The sequence below is a fragment of the Elephas maximus genome, chromosome 21 (genome assembly GCF_024166365.1).
Source record: "Elephas maximus indicus isolate mEleMax1 chromosome 21, mEleMax1 primary haplotype, whole genome shotgun sequence".
Taxonomy (NCBI): domain Eukaryota; kingdom Metazoa; phylum Chordata; class Mammalia; order Proboscidea; family Elephantidae; genus Elephas; species Elephas maximus.
In genome coordinates this window covers 53,828,112-53,847,974 of record NC_064839.1, presented here as the reverse complement: position 1 = coordinate 53,847,974, position 19,863 = coordinate 53,828,112, and the positions used below count along the sequence as shown (strand labels likewise).

Below are 19,863 nucleotides of genomic sequence, written 5' to 3'. Positions count from 1 at the left end.
AAAAGAATAGTTTGGGGAAGGGCAGGGGCCTGAGGAGAAGGTAGAGAAGAGGGGTGGGAAGGCCCAGAGAAAAGAAGGTCCTGCCTCCTCTTACCAGACATGGCTCTCTCCTGCTGTGCCTTTGCTCAGGAACTTGGGGCTCCCTGTTGCTCTTGTATCCAGCACTGTGCCACTCCGCTTGCCCAGCTGGAACCCACACCAGGCCAAACCGGGGACCCCTGCTTGGGAACATGGTCCCACCTCCACGCCTTTGCCCCACTGAGCACCCTTGCCTCTCACCTGCCTAAGCGGCCCAGCAAGGTCCCTGGGCCTTCAGGGGCAGGGTGCAGCTGACCCTCCTGCCCAGGTCTGGGGGCCAGACAGAGGCTCAGTGATGCAGGAGGGTGGGGCTGTCTCTGCCCAAGCCTGTGTGGGAGCAGGAGCCACACATGGGCTGGCACATCAGGCAGCGAGTGGTGCTTCCCTGCTTCCCTTCCTTATAGGAATTCTGCAGGCCTGTGTGTACCTGCAGCTGCCCGCCAGAGGACTCTCCTCCCCACTTCCCCGTGAACATGAGGGTGTCTTCCAGGATCAATTCCTAGAAGCAGACCACTGAGGCCAAGTGGGAACACCACTGTGTGGCTGCACTTGGTAGGAGGCCACTAGTCCCTCTGCACCACGGCTCCCATAGGGAGGAGGAGTGGCTGCACGTGACGGATAGGGAAACTGAGGCTGGGGGGGCGGAGGGACAAGCCCAAGGCCCCTGATGATGATGAGATACCACAGGGCACATTAGGCTGATGGTGTGGAAAGGGTGAAGGTGGGGCTGCCGGTCTGGAAAGGGGCACTGGGGGCTGGGCAGGGCTGGGGAAGGGGTGAGGGGCTGAGGGGGCACCCCCTCCCTCCCGAGACACAATAAGCGCCTGGAGATAGCATCGCTCCTCATTTCAGGCCAGCTCAGCCCTCCCGGGCAGGATATGACCAGCCCTCGAGCTGAAGGCAGCCCCTTTGTCCCATCTCCGAGGACGGATCTTATCAGCTCCATCCACCACCACAGTAATGGAAAAACACATTGAGGAAATCAAAAGTTACGAAAAGAGATAAATGATTAATAAATAAATAAATAAAGAACCCCAGCAGCCGTGTGGCAGTGACGGGGGTAGGGGACTCTCAGGGAGTAAAGGGTTAAATCACATGGGGCCGGAGTGAGCATGAGTGGCCAAAGGACATGGCTGAGTATCCCCTCTGAAGTGGGTGTGAGTAGGGGCTGGGGGATCAGAGGCCAGTGGGGGCCTGGGCTCCCAACCTGGGTCTTCCTGGAGTCAGCTGTGTGACCTTGGGAGTCACTTCAGCTCACTGAGCCTCAGTTTCCCCACGTGTCAGGTGGGGGTGATTGAGGTACCTACTCCCTGGGGCTAGGGGGTTCTTCTGGGACACATGGCACCAGGCATATTACTGTCACCATGGGCAGCGTCGCCTCGGTCTCCCTTCCCAGGGTGGGGGGCAGTGGAGCCACCGGCTGACGAGAGAGGGAACCAGGGGGCTGACACCATGCCCTGGAGACTGGGCATAGCTCCAGGGTGGCCAGGACCAGGAGGATGACAGCGACACACGTTACCCACCTTTGCCCTTCTGTGCTGAGCTCCCTGTGCCCCTGGGCAACCTGGGCACATGAAGAGCCCAAGCTCAAGGGGAAGCTACGGACCAGGGTCCGCAGTGAAAGAGGGGATTGCTGGAAGCCAGGTCTACCTTATGCCACAGTGGGAACTCTGCTGCCGGGGCAGTGGTGACAGGGAGGGTGACAGCCACAGTGCTGGTGCTTGTGACAGCAATAGCGCTAGTGCTAGTAACAGTATTAGTGCTAATACTAGTGACAGTAATCATACCAGTACTAGTAACAATAATAGTGCTAGTGCTAGTAACAGCAACATTAATAGTAGTAGGAACAGTAACAGTCACAGTGCTAGTAACAGTAACTGCAATACTACTAGTACTAGTAACAGTTACAGTGATAGTGCTAGGAACAGCCATAGTGATGGTAATAGTAACGATAATAGTGCCAGGAATAGCAAGAGCGTCAGCAACAGTAACAGTCATGGTGATAGTAACAATAATGGTGCCAGTAACATTCAGAGCAATGGTGCTGGTAACAGTGTTAGCACTCGTCCTAGTAACCGTCATAGCGATACTACCAGCAATAATGCCAGGGCTAGTGCTAATTTATTTATTTATTTTTAGTGCTAGTATCAACTCAACGGCAGCGGGTTTTTAGCGGGAGTGCTAGTAGCAGTGACAGCTATGGTGCTAGTGACAATGATAGTGGGAGGACTGGAGGCAGCCCCAACACTGGCGGCAGTAACTGTTCCACACGTACTTGTCTCCGTCACCCCTCAAGCCTCCCAGGCCAGCCTTTGTGGCCATTTTGCAGAGGAGGCAGCAGGCTCAGAGAGGTGAGGAGATGCCTGGGAGCCATGTGGCTGTCAAAGAAGAGCAGGGGAGGGAGACTCCTGGGAAGGAGCAGCCAGGGCCCCAGGGCTCTGCTATGTGGGGGCTGGAGGTCTGTGCCCTATTCGTTCATAGACTGGGTGGGGCAGGGGCAGCCACACACACCCACACACACAAACACACATACACTCACACGTCTAGACCCTGGCAGGGGGAGTGGTGAGAATGCGCTGCCTGAGGCAGGAAGCCGGGTGGGAGGGCGGAGAAGGAAGCCAGGCTCGATTAGTGCTTGTGGCTGAGATAGACTGCCCCGGCCACCGATAGCTGCTCCTGGAAGGCAGGGTGAGGGCAGCAGGCAGCCTGGGGCAGGCAGCCAGGCCTGGCCCCTACCCGCCTGTGGTGGCTAGGGGCCCTGGGCTCCAGTGCACTCCTGACCAGTGCCCTGCTGCAGCTGCAGGGTCCACACCAAGAGGAGGGGCCCAGGGAATGCTGGGGACTGTGGGGCTGGGGCAGGAGAGGAGGGAGGGGATTCAGCATCCAGACATGGGTGGGCAAGGAGGACCACTCCGCAGGAGGCAGGACTGAGGTGGGGCTGGGGCTGCTGTCAAACTTCTCTGGGCTTCGATTTCCTCATCTGTAAAATGGTAGCAGCATGGCGCCTGCCTGGGGGCTGCCCAGACATCAATAGCTCTCCCCGAGTCTGGGCCACAGCCTTTTCATGGGGTCCCTCACTTCCGTCCTTGGCCCCTACAATCCACTCCCCACACGGCAGCTGAAGAGATCCTGTTAAACTTAGCACAGGTCTCGATTCTCCTTGGGTAAACCTGCCCCCAGCTCCCTACCTTAAAGTGGGAGCCTTTGTGCTTGCTGGCCCTCCCCAGGCCTCATATCCTTCTCTCACTGCACCACAGCCCCCCTGGTCAGCAGACAGTTGACAGCGGGGCCCTTGCTCCACTGTGCTCTGTGGGGCGGTTTTCCTAGTATCTGCTGCTCACTCTCTCAGTGCACATCAGCTTCTCAAGGACCCTCCCCGGCCCCTGCCAGCACCCGCCACGCTGCTCCCTTGCACTGGCACCTTCCATGGTTAGGGTCCAGCCTTCCTGTTGATTGCTCCCCCCACCCCTGGCTTCTGCTCCTGGAAGGCAGCAACTGTCTGTCCTGCTCACTGCTGTCCTCCCTCAGTGCCTGGAACAGAGGCTGCACACAGTAGGTGCTCAATAAGTGAAGGGGCAAGTGTGTGAACAAAGGGGAATGAGCTCTGTCTGTGGGGAGGAGGGCAGTTTGATGGGACAATGGCGACTGTCATTGATCTACTGGCTCCACCCGGCTTCTCATTCCCAGAAGCCCTGTGGGGTAACTCTGAGACTCTGTGGGTGACCATGAGGCCCAGGCACCCTTGTTGGGGATCGAGGTCCCAGTCAGAACCAGGCCAAGGGGGCGGCTCCTTGGGGTGAAATGGCCATTGACCACGCGGGAGGGTAGCCTGGGGTCAAGCAGCCAGCCACTGGGGAAGCCATGCCCCAGCACTGTGCCTCAGTTTCCCTGCCAGCTAGAGGAGGGGAGAGGTTTGACTGCTGAAGCCCCTCTGCATGGGGCTTGGCTTCTGGACACTCACGCCCTGGGCAGCCCCAGGTGGCAGCCTCTGTGTGGGCCAGGCCAAGTCTGGGGGAGGTGGAGGCCATGGCCAGGCCAGCCATGGTGGAGAGGCCACAGCAGCCAGAGGGCCTGTGTGGTGCCCATATGCCTCCCTGTGACCTGTCTGGGGAGGGGACAGGGATGAGATGAGGAGGAGAATGGTGGCCCTGTGCCAGGCTCTGTTCGGAGGAACTGGTGGCCCAGAACTTAGGTGGTAGGTGCAGGCTGGGGTTCAGGACCCTCCATCTGGGCCTAGGGAACACTGCTGGTGATGGAGGGCATCAAAGAAAGAGCCGGGGACAACCACGCACCCACCGTGCATCCTGGCAAAAGGCTATGCTCTCCAAACTCCAGTTCTAAGATACCCCGTCAGCTGCCACAGTCTAACCTGGATGGCTGGCTGCTCGAAACACCTCCTCGCATTGCCCGTGCCCTCACCAGGCTCACCTGCCACGCGCCTGGCAAGGGCAGCCCACGGCTCATACAGCCCTGTTCCCTGCTCAAATGGTGGTGCAGCAGGCCCCTGCCCCCTATTTAGAAGTGCACCCACTCCTCCCTTGCTTTATTTTACTCTGATCCTCCTCTCCCCGGACCTGGGGGTCTTTTCCTTCACTGTTGTCTGGTGTCTATTTCCCTCAACAGAACGTCAGTCCTGGCGTTGGACTTGCTGGCACACTGCAGGAGCTAATATCCGAGCATTTGTTGAATGAATACAAGACCTCCATTTCACATCCGGTCCCCAGGTTCCTGTTGATTCAACTGCCTGAGTTGCCTCTGCCTATGGCTTGCGGGGTGGGCAGGACCACCCATGTCTTCCCCAGCTCTCAGGGCCTGGCCCCTGCAGGGGCTCTGTAAGCACCAGGGTGAGGGAAGGACTGCAGGATCTCCACGTGATCCATCTCCTGAGTCTCTCAGCACAGCCTTGTGGGGTGGAGTGGGGTGTCAGGACAGGGAAAAGGGCCCGAGTGCTGCACCAGGCTCATGGGGGGGGGGGGGGGGCGTGTCTCAGAGGGACATGACCCCCAGGAGGGGCTCGTGGTGGGCTGGAGAGAACCGATGTAGACCCCCTTTTCCTGGGACACCCAGAAAAGGCGGCTCCTGATGCTGCCTCTGGGCCTGGTCCTGAGCTGACCCCAGGCTGACCCCTGCCACTGTCCTCGCCCCCCTATGCCCCTCCCCCCACCCGTTAATCTAAGACAAATAGGCCTATCGGGCCCGCAGCGCCAGGCTGGGTGATAACGCAAAATAGCTGAAATGATTTTTCCCACCCACACATGCCGGGCTGGCCGGGGGTGGGGGGGGCGGCATAGCCACCATATCGGCCCATCTCCCCGCTGTCCATCAGGACGGGCTGCCCTGCCTCGGCCACCCGCCCGCCCGCAGCCCGATAACAAACCTTGAGGTTTGCATGGAGACTCCGGGCCGGGGAGATTAGTCAGCCGGGGCCCAGCCCAGATAACCAGCCCACTCCGCTCTCACTCTGGCTGAGGACTCCCAGCTGCCAGCGGTGCTGGACCCCGGGCAGGGGGCTGGGTTCCCGATGCTCTCCCTGGCCCCTCACAACCACTTCCTCCTCCCTGTGCACCCTGGGGGTGGATGCTGCCCCTTGGCCTCATTCTCCGCATGGCAGACAGAGGTATCACCCCCAAGTGCAAAGTGACCAAAGGCCCCGCCTAAAACCCTTCAGTATCTCCATTTTAAAGCTGAGAAAATGGAGGCAACTCCATGGTATTGAGCAGGTGCCCAAAGCCCTGCCTGTCTGCGCCTGCCTGTCCCTCGCCACCCTTGATGCTCTGTGCCTCAGGGCCATTGGACCTGCTGACCCCTTACCTGAACATCCTGCTCCACGCCCATTGGCCCTTTAGGCCTCAGAGTGGGGATAGGAGCCCCTGCTGCTGCCCCTTCCATCTCTCAGGCCTGGCCCTCACTGCTCAGCTGACCCCTCTCCTGACCTGCTGTGGACAGAAAAGCATACCCAATGTTTGGCTAATTGGATTTCACTTTATAAAGCGTGGCCACCAGGAAAGAGTTCCAGGCCCCGAGACACTTATGGGTGAAAAAATAAAAAAATTATGAAGGGGACCCTATTCCTGGAGCCCTGAGGATCAAAGAGCCAGGCCAGGAATGAGGCGTGTGGCTCCTGGGAGTGGGGGGTAAGGGCGTGGATTAGATTCCCCTACCCTAAACAGACAGTCCCACTCAAGTCCCAGCTCCCTGTCCAGAGTAGGCTGTGTGGCCTTAGCCAAACCACTCCACTTTGCTGAGCTTCAGTTTCCCTAACTGTAAAATGGAGCTCAATTAGTATACTACCTTCCTCACAGGGCCGTTGCAGGATTATGAGAGGTACTATGATTGGATGGTTGAGTGCAGTTCAAGAAGCGTGTAACTACTCAATAAAAGCAACTTCCATCCATCCCTGAGCATGCAAGCTGGCTGATCTTGAGCCTGGGTCCTGCCTCCCCCCAGGCAGCCAGGGGCTTTGTGTCTCGGGCTGGTGCTGGACCGCCCCTGCAGGGGCTGCAGGGTTGGGGAGTCCTTGTCTCTGTCTCAGCTCTAGGGAACTTCAGCCCTGCCCCCACCACAAGCCCTGGCTTCCGGGAAGCAGCCCCCACTTAGCCCCTGGAGTGGGGGTGTACAGTTTCTGGCCCCAAATGTGGATGGCCACTTAGGCCTGGGACTGGGCTCAGGGTCAGCACAGGACCCTCAGGGCTCAGCACCGCATCCCTAGCCCAGCCTTCCATGTCCTAGTGGGGACCACTGGGCTGCCCCACTTTCTCCCTCTCTGGAACTCAGAGCCTGCACCCTCCAAGAGCTGAGATGCCACTGAGCTGGGGATTATAGATTATAGCTATCAGCCATTTGCATATCAGAATTTTAAACAGGCAGCCCCTCCAGAACAAGGTCATTTCAAAGATAAAAATACTGTCTTTCCCTCCTGCTGCCCACCCTCCTCTACCTTCAAACCCAGGCGGGCGGATCAAGGGCAGGGGACGGAGGGGCTGCCATGGGGCATTGGTGGCCTTGGTGGTCTCGGGGTAGGGGTGTGGCAGGTGGGTTCTGAGACCCCATGTTCTCCTCCCCTGCCCCAGGGCCCTGGCCCTGGGTCTGCGGCTCTCCCAGGCGCTCCCTGCCAGGGGCTGTGACAGCCCTCCCCTTCCCATGGACAGGCCAAAGGAAAGGGGACCCTGTTCTGTGCTGGGCTTTCTCTTCACACACTCTGCACCCCTAGATTTCCATTCTTACAGCAGCCTCACGAGGCAGCTGCCCTCCTTATCCTCGTTTACAGATTGGGAACTGAGGCTCAGAGAGGCAGGTGGCCTGTCCGCCGTCTCCCAGTGATTGGGCCTCAGGGTCTGCGCTCCTCCCTCTAGGAACGGCTGGGGGCATTCGTGTTTGAAGCAGTGACACTTGAGAGTTAAGGTGCCCAAAGCTGACAATCTCGTAATTTTCAAAAATGAAAACAGACACCCATCAAGCATCCCCCATCTGTTGTCGGAGCTCTGGAGTCACCAGGGGTAGAGCAGGGGCGGGGAACTGGGATGGGGGCAGTACGGGGTTAGGAACTGATGGGAGATAGTGGAGATGGCCAACTGCATGCCGGGGGGCCAGCACACTAGGGTTTACAAAGCCCTGGAACAACCAGAAACTTGCTTGTCTTTGAAGCCACCCTTTTTCTGCCTGGTAGGGCTCCACAGAGGTCTCCTCGGGTCCCTGACCCTTTGGAGGCAGGCAGCCTGGCTGCGCTCACCAGGCGGATATAGAGAGAGGCTCTGAAGCCAGACAACCCACCAGGCCCAGGTCTTAGCTGTGCTCCATAGTGGGGAGAACCTGGAGATGGGCCTGACCAGAGGGTTCCCATGAGACCCTAGAGCCGGGTCCCAGCAGCAGATGGTGGCTAGCATGGGCCGAGCACTGCTGTGCCCTGGGCTCCATCTCCAGCTCTGTGCTGGGGCCCTGCCCCGCCCTCACACACCAGGAGGGAGTTCTCTTCCCATCAGAAACCACGTCTGGGGCCCTGCACCCCAGAGAAAAGGGAGAATGGTACCCACAGGTTGTCCCCATGAGCTGGGCCCTCAGGTGGGGAGAGGCAGGGGTGGGGAGTGCAGGGTGTCTGTGCACCAGAGAGCAAGGGAGATACAGAGAGAGACACATGGAGAGACAGGAAGAGAGAGTAAGGGAGAGAGGCCAGTTCTGGGGAGAGAGGGTGGGCCAGAACAGCATCTGAAACCTTTGAGGTGAAGGAGACCAAGCCCTTACTGGACCCCTCGTCACCAGTCATTGCCCTTGGGGCCACTGACCCTGCCAGGCCCCTGGAGCCCTGATGCCCCCACTGGCTTGGGCAGCCCTTAGAGATAAGTGCCCATGGCCCCAGCCAGTGATAAGGGGGACTGTGGGGGCCTGATAGGCAGTGTGGCGGTTGGCGGGCAGCTGCTATCAGCCCATCGTGTCCATGGCACAGAAATCCCTATCTGCGGGTGCTAGGGGAGCCAAGGGGACCTCTTAGCCCAGGACACAAATAGCGCAGGAAGCTCCGGGGTGCACCCCAGCCCCAAACCACGGCCCAGCGCCTGCCCCAGGGCCGGGTCTTTCCGTGGCCAGGGCAGGGCCTGCCCAGGGTGGTCATTGGCTGGGTCAGGCTCCAGTCCCCCAGGAGCTGCATTTCCCCATCTGTAACATGGGGTGAGCACCTGGAACAATAATTACACTCACCACTACCTGCTATGGTGAATGGTGGCACTCACTGCCAGGATCAACCCTTGCAGGGCTCTGCAGCAGATGGCCATTCAGAACATGGATGGCTGAAGACGTGTCCTTCCCTGCTCGCTGCCTCAGCCCCTCCTTGGCGCAGTGGGGTCCCCACAGTGTGAGGACAATGGGCATACTTTCCCCCACAGCTGCTCCGTTCAGTGGCCAGCCCCACAGTCCATCCAGGCTGGAGGGGAAAGGAGTGGACTTGGTTTCTCCACATGTGGGGATTACCATCCTGGCCCTGACTACTTAGGTCAGGCCCTCCTCTCTGGGCCTTGGACGCCCATCGATCAAGGGAGCGGGCTGTGCTAAGTCAGCAGGGAACCACACGGCGCGTGTGTCACCACGTCTACCCTGGATGTCTGCAGCAGGCAACACCAATCGATCTGGCACTCTTAGAGCCCAGCCGAGCAGTCAGTCACTGGAACAGGAGCTGGCAGGAGCCTAACTCTGACAGCCTTCCCATATTGGCCCCTTGGGGCCTCCATAGTAGGAATGGGGGTCCCTTCCTCTTTGCCCTGGAGAAGCCTGCCCTGGTCCCCAGCAGGTGAGGCCCTTGCCACATGTTTTCTCTCCACCATGTTTTTTTCCACCCATCACAAACCTCATTTGTTATTATAGAACACACACACTCCCTGAGGGCTGTATGTCTGGTACACAGCAAACACCCTATAAGTGCATGGTGTGTCCACCATGTGCCTGCCCAGTGCCCAGCCTCTGTCTACCCTTCATCCAAGGACTACTGTGGCTCACCTGGCCTGCCCAGATGGGCCCTTCCTCAGCAAGACCCTCATGCCTGCCACAGGCTCTTGAGAACCGACCTGGATAGGGTCACCCTGGAAAACTGTACCGAATGCTACCCCACGTTCAGTGAGTGAGTTATTAATTATGGATGATGAAACAACGGGAGGTCTGGCTTTCCCTGAGCTTATCGGTGGGTGGAATGAGGCAGATCCTGAAGGGGTGGCCAAGGATGGAAGGGGACTTGAGGTCCAGAGCTTAGCTGCCACTAGGGGCAATGAGCAGCGACAGAACCATGTCAAAGACTCCCCTTTGGCCAGAACTGGCTGTTTGGACCTAACTCCCAGCAAGAATGGCTGAAGCCCCCTGGGCAGAGCTTCCTCTCCTACCCGGTAGGGGCCTGGCACTTGCCCGAGGTCTCCACCATGTGTCTCTGAGTGCCTACCACGGGCGACTGGGAGAGCCCAGCGCTGGGTGGTGCCGGCACGCCCGCACAACCCCCACTGCCGCCTTTGTTCTGGCTGCTCCGCCTGCTGCAGAGCCTTCCTGCCACTGCCACCTGCCCCTTTCCCACCCAGACCTTTGTATGTCCTGTCTGGATGATGTGGCCCATGGCTGAGCACAGGTGCCTCCTCAGGCCAGCTGCAGCGACACGGGCCCACTGGACTTCAGGTCAGGGACAGGCCTGGGCCCAGTGAGTGTCCACCAGCATTCCTGGCTGAGCAGGGCCACTCCACCCTGAGGCTCCAGGTAGCCCAGCTCCAGGACCCCCAGGACACCAGACCCGAGCGTGATCTGGAGAGATACTGCTGCCACCCTGCCTGTGTGGTTACCTGGTCCACTCCAGGTGCTGCCTGACTCCTCCTCTGGCCGTGTCTCTGGCTTCTGCCCTTCTATCTCCTCAGGACCTCCTGGGGGTGTGGGGGGTGGCTGTGGTGGTGGGGATATGGGTGGCTCTGTGTCTGCAGAAAGAAAACATCATCATGTTGCTGCCGCCCTTGGCAGTAAGCTGCCTCGCCCACCCCACCTGGGAGGGATACTAAGGCCTGGCATGGTGGCCATAGGCCCCAGGTCCTCCCACCCCCCAGCTCTTGGCCCCAGCTCATTCTAATGGGGGGGGGGGGGTCAGACATTCCACTGTTTCTCTTAGCTTTTAGCACCCCCATTCCTCATTAATTGTTGCAATAATAATTGTTATTCCAGTTGCTGTTAATAATTAGAGGCCACGGATGGCCTACGGGCACACCCAGGCTGCAGCCACACGAATGCCTCGGCTCCTGGGTTTTCTCCATCCTCTCACCGGCCCCGCACCCAATTCCAGCCCAAAGGGCATATTTGCCTTCCCAGCCAGGCCTGATAACCACTGCGGCCCCCAATCGATGCGTTCCCATAAAGCCCCCCCCTTGGTGACGTTGTGCACCCAGCAGATTATTAATACTAGTGATAAGGGCTGTGATTAACATCAAATAAATCAATCACGCAGTATAAAAGTCCTATTATTTTTGGCTATAAATCAAAGTGGCTGGCACTCGAGCCCCAGCCACCACGAGGGAGCTGAGCCGGGTCCACCCGAGCAGCAGATACTGCTCCTGCGTCACCTTATCGCGCCCATCGCCACGTTATCACCACCGGCCAGTGCCAGGTACAGCCCCGGCTGCTTTTTCCAGCTCCCTCCCGGCCTCGCCCCACCCCCGTGGAGCTCTGCTCCCAAATCAGATAAGAGGACTGGGCTCTGGGTCGAAGTCGACCAGCCAGGAGCTGTTGCCCTTTGGCAGATCTCAGCCCCCCACCTCAGCCCTTCCGCCAGTGCTCCCTCTGGGCAGCTCCTAATAGTAATGATGATGGCAGGATGATAAGGGGCCACTACCTGGGAGCATTCCCTTTGTTCGTGGCCATGCAGATGGGGAAACTGAGGCTCAGCAGGGTGGCGCATGGGCTCTGGGGTCTGAGTTCTGGCCCAGCACGCAGCAATACGGGTCGCTGAAGAAGTGATGACAAAGGGAATAATAATAACAGTTGACAATTTCTGGAGCCTGGGGCAGTGGCCAGAGGCCAGACCCATGATACTATCCTGGGTGGGAGGGTGCCCCAGGGAGGTGAGAGCCTTGGCCCTGGGTTCCAGTCCTGCTGGCCCTGCCTCACTCTCAATATGGCCTTGGTGACCTCATTGGTGCTGGCTGCTAGACAAGGTCACAGGGTCCAGTTGGCTGGATGTACAAGGTCTGAGGGAAGAGGCCTTTTGGGCTCCTAGGCCTGGGGGCCGTCCCAGTGGGGAATCCTGAAGTTCTGAGACTAGGCATGCTGGGGTTTTGTGGTAGGGGGGTCCAGCATGAAAAGGACCCCTCGCTGCCGGGGGTCTGGGATTGCCTGCCTCCTTAGCACCCAGCCCTCAGCTTCCTTTGCCCACGCTAAGACTGCTTCTGCTACCTACCTAATCCATTCCAGGGCCTTTGCACGTGCTAGGGCCTCTGCCCCACCTGCCCTTTCTATGTGTGTGGCACAGTGGCCCTGCATGGCCTTCCATCTCTATGGAGAGGAGAGGTCTTCCTGAGAACCCTGTCTCCCCTTAACTTTCGGTTGCACCACCCACTTAACACCTGCCCAAATGGCCATCTGTGGCTATGTCTCCCCCATCAGACTATAGTGTGGGGTAATTCAGATTCTGCGTGCAAAGGGTATGGAACGGATGTAAGGTTGAAGCAGGCCAACTGGGCAGAGAGCCCCTGCCTCTCCTGGACTCAGTGTCCTGATCAGGAAAACAGGGTGCTGACCTCCACAGTGCCCCATCTCAGCGAGGCTCTCCCCCGGGGTCTCAGGCACAGTTGACCTGAGATGTTGGCTCCAGCAGTGAGGCCTCCAGGTTAATTCACTCTTGGGGGAAAGGCCCTCCTTCTAAGGCCTTGTCTTGGCTTGGGAAATGCCCCCTGGGAAGCTGCCAGCAGGAGGGCCCAAGGAGAGTTTTGAGGTACCCCAGGGTAGGGCAAGGAGTAGGTGGAGGGGAGGGAGACCAGCCTGAATCCAGGTTGACCTGGATGGGCTCACGTGCAGATCTAGGCTCCAGTCAGGTCCTTGCAGGCTTTATGACCCTGGGCAAGTCACTTGACCTCTCTGAGTCTTATTTCCACACCTTAACAGGAGGAACTGGTAGGTACAGCACCCGCCAGGCACTGAGGCTGCACAGAGCCCAAAGCAGGCACCAAGGCCCCCAACGATGGCCTCACTATTCCATTCCATTGAGAGTAAACTGAAGCTTTCACATGGCCCATGTGACTACCTGTCTAACCCTGAGCTAGACCGTTCCCCATGGGCCTCAATTTCCCCATCTGTACCACAGAGCTGGATTTCCAAGACCCACCTGCTGAACAGGTGTGTCCCTCCTCTCCCTGACTACTCCTGGGACCCCTTCAGGTGCTCCAGGGTACAGGCCCCTGGAGGCGAGATGCCCAGGCCTCTCCTGGCCCCCACCAGGGATGGCAGTCTACAGACACCCATTCCACAGACATAGAAGCTGAGACTCCACAAGAGAAAGGGCTGACAGGAAGTCCCAAGGTGGACAGTGGAGCAAGACCCTGGGTCCCCACGTGCGTCCCCTGACTTACCTCCACTGGAAGGGCTTGGGGGCTCAGGCTCCCCTGCAGGTTCTGGCTCCAGCACTGCTGCCTCCCTCTCTGTGAGGCCCATGTCCACAGCCTGTGCCTCCTCTCTGGCCTCCATATCTCCGAGGGAACCTGTGGACACATCCGAGAGGGGTGTTTGAGAAGCTGTGGGGCCACGCCCACCCAGCTCCAGACCCACCTCCTACCACCCCGACAGGCCGATGTGAGGCAGGGCTCAAGGTGTGGAGGGGGCCATCAGCATCCTCCTTTCTGGTGCCTTTACCCTCCTCCTCTGTCTGGTTTGGCCAGGGATGAAAGAAGAGGGGCTGATGGCTGGTGGGGGAGGTGGGTAGGCCTGCTGTGGGGCCTGTGGATGCCCTTGACTGCCTGCCCAGCAAAGAATGACACATAGCTGGATAGCGCCCACCATCAGCCACAGATGCATAGATGCCAGTGCATGTCCATGGGACAGAAGGGCCCAGGGAACTGTGATGGGTGAGAGAGTCTATGACCCAGTTTCTGGCTGACTTTCAAAATCTAGCGATTCACACAAAGCGGGTGAGGTGGGAAATTTGGTTTTTTGTCTGTTTGAATTTCAGCCCACCTCTCTGATCACAGGTGGACACGGGTCAGGCAATGGCTTGGTGGTTGTGTATGCTGACACCTGAGTCCAGGCAGTGTCTAGGACACAGGGAGGCTTCTAGGCCAGGGTGGGGAGATGGTCACAGAAAAGTAAATGGGCCTCACACGAAAAACATGTTATAAAGGAGCATGGAGGGAGCAAATGAGAGAGGGAGAGGGAAAAGAGAGACGGAGAGGCTTCTGGGAGATCAGCAGGGATGATGCTTTTGGTATGAGACTGATGGCTGAGAAGAGAGGTCTGGGCAGAGGGACCAGCAAAGGCCTGGAGGTGGGGTGGAGCCCAGTGTGGTGGAGGAAGTGGAAGGCAGTTATCTGGGCGGCTGCTGAGTGAATGGGGTGGTGTGACGGGAGCTGAGGCTGAAGGGAGGAAGGGGCCAGGCGCCACTATCTCAGCACCATAGGGAGAAGTGCGTTGGAATCCAAGGGCCCTGGAGAGCCACGGAGGGTCTCAGGCAAAGGACTCTCTAACTGCAGCCCTCTGCTTCCTAGCTTCCACCACGAGTTCCAGCCTCCCTGGGACACTTCGGAAACCCTGGTGGCCTAGTGGTTAAGTGCTACAGCGGCTAACCAAAAGGTCAGCAGTTCTAATCCACCAGGCGCTCCTTGGAAACTCTATGGGGCAGTTCTACTCTGTCCTATAGGGTTGCTATGAGACGGAATTGACTCGACAGCAGTGGGTTTGGGTTTAGGACACTTCAGAGCTGTAATTACAGGAGGGTGGGTGGCTGGACTCAGACCACACAGGAACCGGCTCCAGGCCAAGCTCATACTGCAGGCTCCGGGGGTGGGCCGGAGACTTCTTGGGCCGGTTCGACTTGTGCCCTGGCACAGGCGTGAGGACCCACCTGCCATGACCTCCCCCGGCACGTGCCAGGGCCAGGAAAGCAGGGCTGAGGTGGAGCCCTGGGTTCACCCCCAAGCAGGCCAGCTTCTCCCTTCCAGCCTCAGCAGGCAGTATATGGCCCTGTGGTCAGCCCACCTGCCGGCCCATTTCCAGAAGCCCCTACACCTCTTGTGGCTCTTCTCACTCTGGAAGGGTGGCTGCAGAGCTGTGGAGACTGGGTGGCCCACCTAGCCATTGGGCCTCAGGGCCTCGATTGTCTGCTCTGATAAATGGGTACAAAGCTACCTGCTTCCATGGGGGCGGGGGAGATGCTGGGAACAGTAGCAGACACACTCTGTTCCACACCTGCTGTGGCCCCCAGGAGGGCAACTTGACTTGAGATGCCCACCCAGGTGAGTTGAGCCACCCAGGGAGCCCGGGCCCCGTAGCATGTGCATTTGTGGAACACAAAGGCCCTGGCTCTGCACAAAGCCGTCATGATAAGCGTGGAGAAAGGGGCTGCCAGGCGGTGCGGCAATTTAGTCTAATGCCGCTAATTCCAGCTCCGGCACAATTAAAAAGGCTCTGATAACGTGGGAAACAATTGCCAACTAGCGATCGCTACTGCGCCACAAACGAGAGGCGGTGGGGCGAATTTGCCTCCACGCTGCCTCAGCCCGATAATATGTTAACTCATCTCTGCTTGCCCACTGAGTCCACACCGACCCCATCTGGATGCATCTTGGGTCCCACGGGGGGCTTCCTGGGTGGGAATGGGGCACCTGGTTCCCCACTGACCTGGAGCTTACAGAGGAAGGTTTCTCCACTGGCCTAGGACTTCCAATGTGACGCTGTTGCTCCCACGGGGGCCCTGTGCTAGGAGAGACCCCTGCCCGGCCCCTCTGGGGACCCCATCCTGATCTCTGTCTAGGGACCCCGGCAGATGGGCCAGGCCAGCCCATGGCCAGTCAAGTCAACAGATGCTTACAGTGTCTGTGTGACCTCAGGCAAGCCGCCGGACTCTAAGAACCTCGGTTTCCTCGTCTACGAATGGAAATACAAGAGGAGAAAGTGTGTTGTTGGCCCAAATCAGAGGACTGCCCTCAGGGCTTGGCACAGAACATGCTCGATCAACATCAACCACTGCGACCACCCACTGACTAGCATGGCCTGGGAAATGGGGCGGGGCACATGCTTATTAAGCACTGACTGTGTACCAGCCCCTGGGCTCAGCATTTTACAAATGTCGTCCTTAGCTCCTCCCAAAGCCCAGCAAGGTCGTCTTCACATCCCTACTTCAGATGGGGAAACTGAGGCTCAGAAGGTTGGTGGTCCCAGCACAAAGGGGCAGGTGGGAAAGGGTGCGCAGGAAGGGAAACACACTCCTGGGAGCTGGATGGGTTGATGGGAGGAGCTGCGGAAAGGACAGTGGGAGGGATACGGGTGGCCAGGGGACCAGGTTCATTGGGGGTAGTGTGGAGGGGGAGGCAGGCCCTGAATGCTACCCTCCAATAGGCATGTCTCCCTCCCCAAGCCTCCCAGTGCCCTCAGAGGTAAGTCTGAGTCACGCCTACTTTTCAGATGAGGAAACTGAGGCCCAGGAAGAGGAGTAGACTTGCTGTCATCTAGGAAGCAGGGCCGGGGCAGCGGGACAGGAAGGCAGGGGACTGACTTCAGACCCCTGCCCCATGCCACCCTTTCTGACACTATACCCTGCCTGTGTTGAGCCAGGCTACACCCATCCCTGAGCCCTTCGGACCCCACAGAGCAGCGCTGGTCTCCTTCCCCAGCCAGGGGTGTCAGTGAGGGGCAACTGTGGCCACTGGCCCTTCGGGGCAGAGTTGGGCACAGCCCCCAAAACGCCCCAAGCTCCTCGGTTATCATGGCAAGCAGACACCCTCGCACTGATCCGTCTCCTGCTCATTAAGCCGGACGCTGAAATGGAAATGAAAACATAATAGCTATTTGATTGGGGGTGAGATATTTTGCATATTGGCTCAGCGCTGATAGCGGGATTTCATCAACTCCCTTTTTTCATGCTTTAAAACTGAATTACGAGGTGGCTCTGTGTGGTGGGGGACCCCGACTCCCTTCACATGCTCCAGCCTCGCTGGCTTTGAGAGGAGGCAGTGGGAGGGGGGTTCCTCCTCCTCCTTTTAAGCTTAGAGAGTGTGAAAGGCCACTGATGGAGGGGACAGGTGTCTCAGACTTCAAATCTGCAGGCCGGCATGGATGGGGTGGCTTGGAGCACTGGCCAGGGTGCGTGGAGGCTTGGGTGAGCCCCCTGCCTGGCCCTCCTGGTTGTGTGCATGGGCAAGCTCTCTGCAAACTGCCCCAAAGGGGTGACTGTGCCCGTTCCCCCAGATGGCCAAGGACATGGGACGCGTAAGTCAGCCTGGAGTCCCCGGAAAGCCCTTGGCGGCTTGGGTCCTCTACAGCCTGTGAACCTGTTTCCTGAGCCTGCCCCTGTGCCTGCACAACCAGTACACAATCACCTTGCTCATGCTCCCTTCGGCAGAGCCATCCCACCACCCAGGCCCCATTACTGCAGAGCCTGATGCTGAACACAGGCCCTACTGGCCTGGGAGGACACTGGCCAGCAGGATGACCCTGCCCCCCCAAATTCCAGCCTCCCTGGGGGTGTGGGCATACCTGGAGGGCCTCAGGCTGACCTAGCTTCTTCTAGGGCTCATTTTTAGTTACTGTTCATTCATTCACTTACTCATTCATTCATTCACTGGTCATCCATTCATTAAGCTCCTCATTCATCCATTCACTCACTCATCAAATCCTTCTGGAGCCCTCTCTGTGCCTGGCCCTGCACTGGGCACTGGAGGTCCAGCAGTGACCAAGATACCCCCAAGAAAGTAAAAATACAGGTGCAGCCATTGCCATGGAGGGAAGGCTTCCTGAAGGAAGTGAAAAGTGAGCAGAGATCAGGGCAGGGACAGCAGAAGACAAAAGCCTTCCAGGTAAAAGGAGCAGCAGGCTGCTGAGCCTCATGGCAGAGGGCAGTCACTTCTGCTCCTGAGCCTGGTCTTCTCACTGGACATAGGTATGTGTGTGACAGTCGCCCCTGTGTCAGCAAGCCGGTGCCATGGGCAGTGCGCACAGTCGGCAGGCTGTTATTATAGCTGTGGTTACTGTCTCCACTCTCCAGAGAGGTGCCACACCTTCCCCAGAGGTGGGGTGGGGATGGACATGGGTGAAGACACAGCACTGGGAGGCCCCCAGGAGCATGGGATAGGGAGGGGGCATAGGGAAGGGGAAGAGAGGTATGGGGCTGGGTGGAGAGGATTGAGGGGCACAGAATGGAGGAGGGAGTGAAGGGTATGGGGGGATGGGGAGGGCCATGGAGGGTTTGCAGGGAGGGAAGACATGGGGTTGGGGGTCAGAGGATGCAGGAGAGAGGCCCAGCCCAGACCAGACTGGCAGAAGACTATCTAATAGTAATACCTTTTCTGGCTGGCCCTGGCAGCAAGTGGGTGGGTGGGGGGACATCCCTGCCAAGAGAGAGACCCTGGCCTCTAGGCGGCACACAGCAGCCAGATAAGGCACTGATAACAGAGAGAAAATAGCAACAGATTCAGACTTTCCCACCAGCCAGGCAACTGGCAGCTTGGGCCACGGCGGGGACAGACAGGCAATGGGGACAGGCTCCCACTCTCCAAGGGGACCGGCTGTGGGAGCCCAGGGTGACCAGGACCCAGATGAGTCTGAGAGCCTTGGTGGGCTAGAGCCCAACCTGTGGGCCAGGGCAGTGTGACACCAGCACTGTGCCTCCCCTGGGCCCCACGAGCAGGGCTGCTGTTCTTCAGAGACCTTCCAGCCAGGAGGGGCTCTAGCCCAGCTGATGTTTGACACGTAAGGAAACTGAGGCAAAGAGAGGAGGCCAGCCAGGTCACACAGCTGAGTCAGGAGCCTGCACCCCCCAGCCCTGCAGCCTCTGACCACAGTCCAAGCCCCCCTGGGCCAAGTGCCTTTCATGCACAGTCCTAACAAGCAGCCCAGCTGATTGCCAGGCCCAAAGTGGATTTGGGAGAGCATGTAAGAAGGAGGAGGATTGAGGAGGGACAGGGAGATGGAGAGGAGGAGACAGAAGGACACACAGTGTCCCCACACCGTGGGGCTCCAGGCCCGAGGGCCTAGCACAATCGCTAGATCCCCAGGGTTGGTGAGGCCACCTGTGCCCATCATTTGGGGGCAGGGGCATGAACAGTAGGGCATCTGATAGGAATGGGTGTAGACCAGAGGCTGGGGAGCCAAGGGGGCCGTGGGTGTACCCATGGGGGTTCCAGGCCCACAAGTGAGAACTACAAAGGCCTGGGGAAAAGGGCTTCGTTTGACTGAGAACTCTTAGAAAAACTTCCCCAACACTTGAGAGCAAAACCACTCTCTGAGAACGGATATGGGCCCTGGACCCACCACCTCCTGGGCTCTCAGCACTGGGAGGGGAGGGGGCGCCACAGGGTGCAGTCCCTGGCGGAGGAAAGAGCCCCACGGGGCCACTCGGTGCGCCCTGCCCTGGGCGCCCCTTGCTGCCTGCTGCCTCCCCGCAGCCTCACACCACATGGCACACACTGGGGCTTAGCAAGGGATGGGGGACTTGGCCTCAAGATAAGCGCTGGAGTAGGAACCTGGGGAGTCCCACTTTTTGCCCGGTGGTGCCCCTGCCACCGTCAAAGGAAGGGCAGTCACCCTACAGAGATGAAGCAGCTGCAAAGCGCTGAAGAAAGGACCAAGAGTGGAGATGAGGATGCTGTTCAGATGCAGGGGAGCCCAGAGGGGTCCTAGGGCACCAGAGAGGCTGGGGCTGCAGACGGGCACTGCAGGCACCGCTATGGCCCACTGGCCTCTCCGATCAGCCCAGGATCAGTCCTACTGACAACAGGGAGACCACAAAAAAGGATACTGGGGGGAGAATGTGCTTGTTTGCATGGCCTCCTGTGCCACAGTGGGAGAGACCCAGATCCCACAGAGCCCAAATCCCTTCCCCTCACTGGTTCCCACCTCTCAACTGCACAAGGGGGCCTAAGAGCAGAGGAGATGAAGGCTGATCAACTTGACCCCAAGGGTCAGCCAGAGAGTGCTTGTATACACCCTGTGACGGGGAGCTCACTACTGCTTGTCCAGAGGAGCAAGCATCTGTCTCCTAGAAGCTTCCACCCCTCAGGCCTGATTCTCCTGCCTGTGGGGTTTGGGGCCCCCTCATGTGCCCCACACCCCTGCCTGTTCCCTGTCGTGGGTGTGTAT

General features: G+C 58.7%; 1 protein-coding gene across 3 annotated transcripts in view; it reads right to left on the bottom strand.

Annotated features, from left to right (window-relative positions):
- ZFPM1 (zinc finger protein, FOG family member 1) overlaps positions 1–19,863 on the bottom strand; it is a 67,566-nt gene that overhangs the window by 23,520 nt on the left and 24,183 nt on the right. For 2 of the 3 annotated variants that reach the window (XM_049864177.1, XM_049864178.1), the window contains exons 2-3: positions 13,149–13,277; positions 10,383–10,511 (exon numbers count right to left, since the gene is read on the bottom strand). In XM_049864177.1, the coding sequence (XP_049720134.1) occupies positions 10,383–10,511; positions 13,149–13,277 (258 nt within the window). Of the gene's footprint in view, positions 1–10,382; positions 10,512–13,148; positions 13,278–15,598; positions 15,655–19,863 lie in introns of all 3 variants that reach the window. The other variant, XM_049864179.1, reaches the window with a different exon arrangement.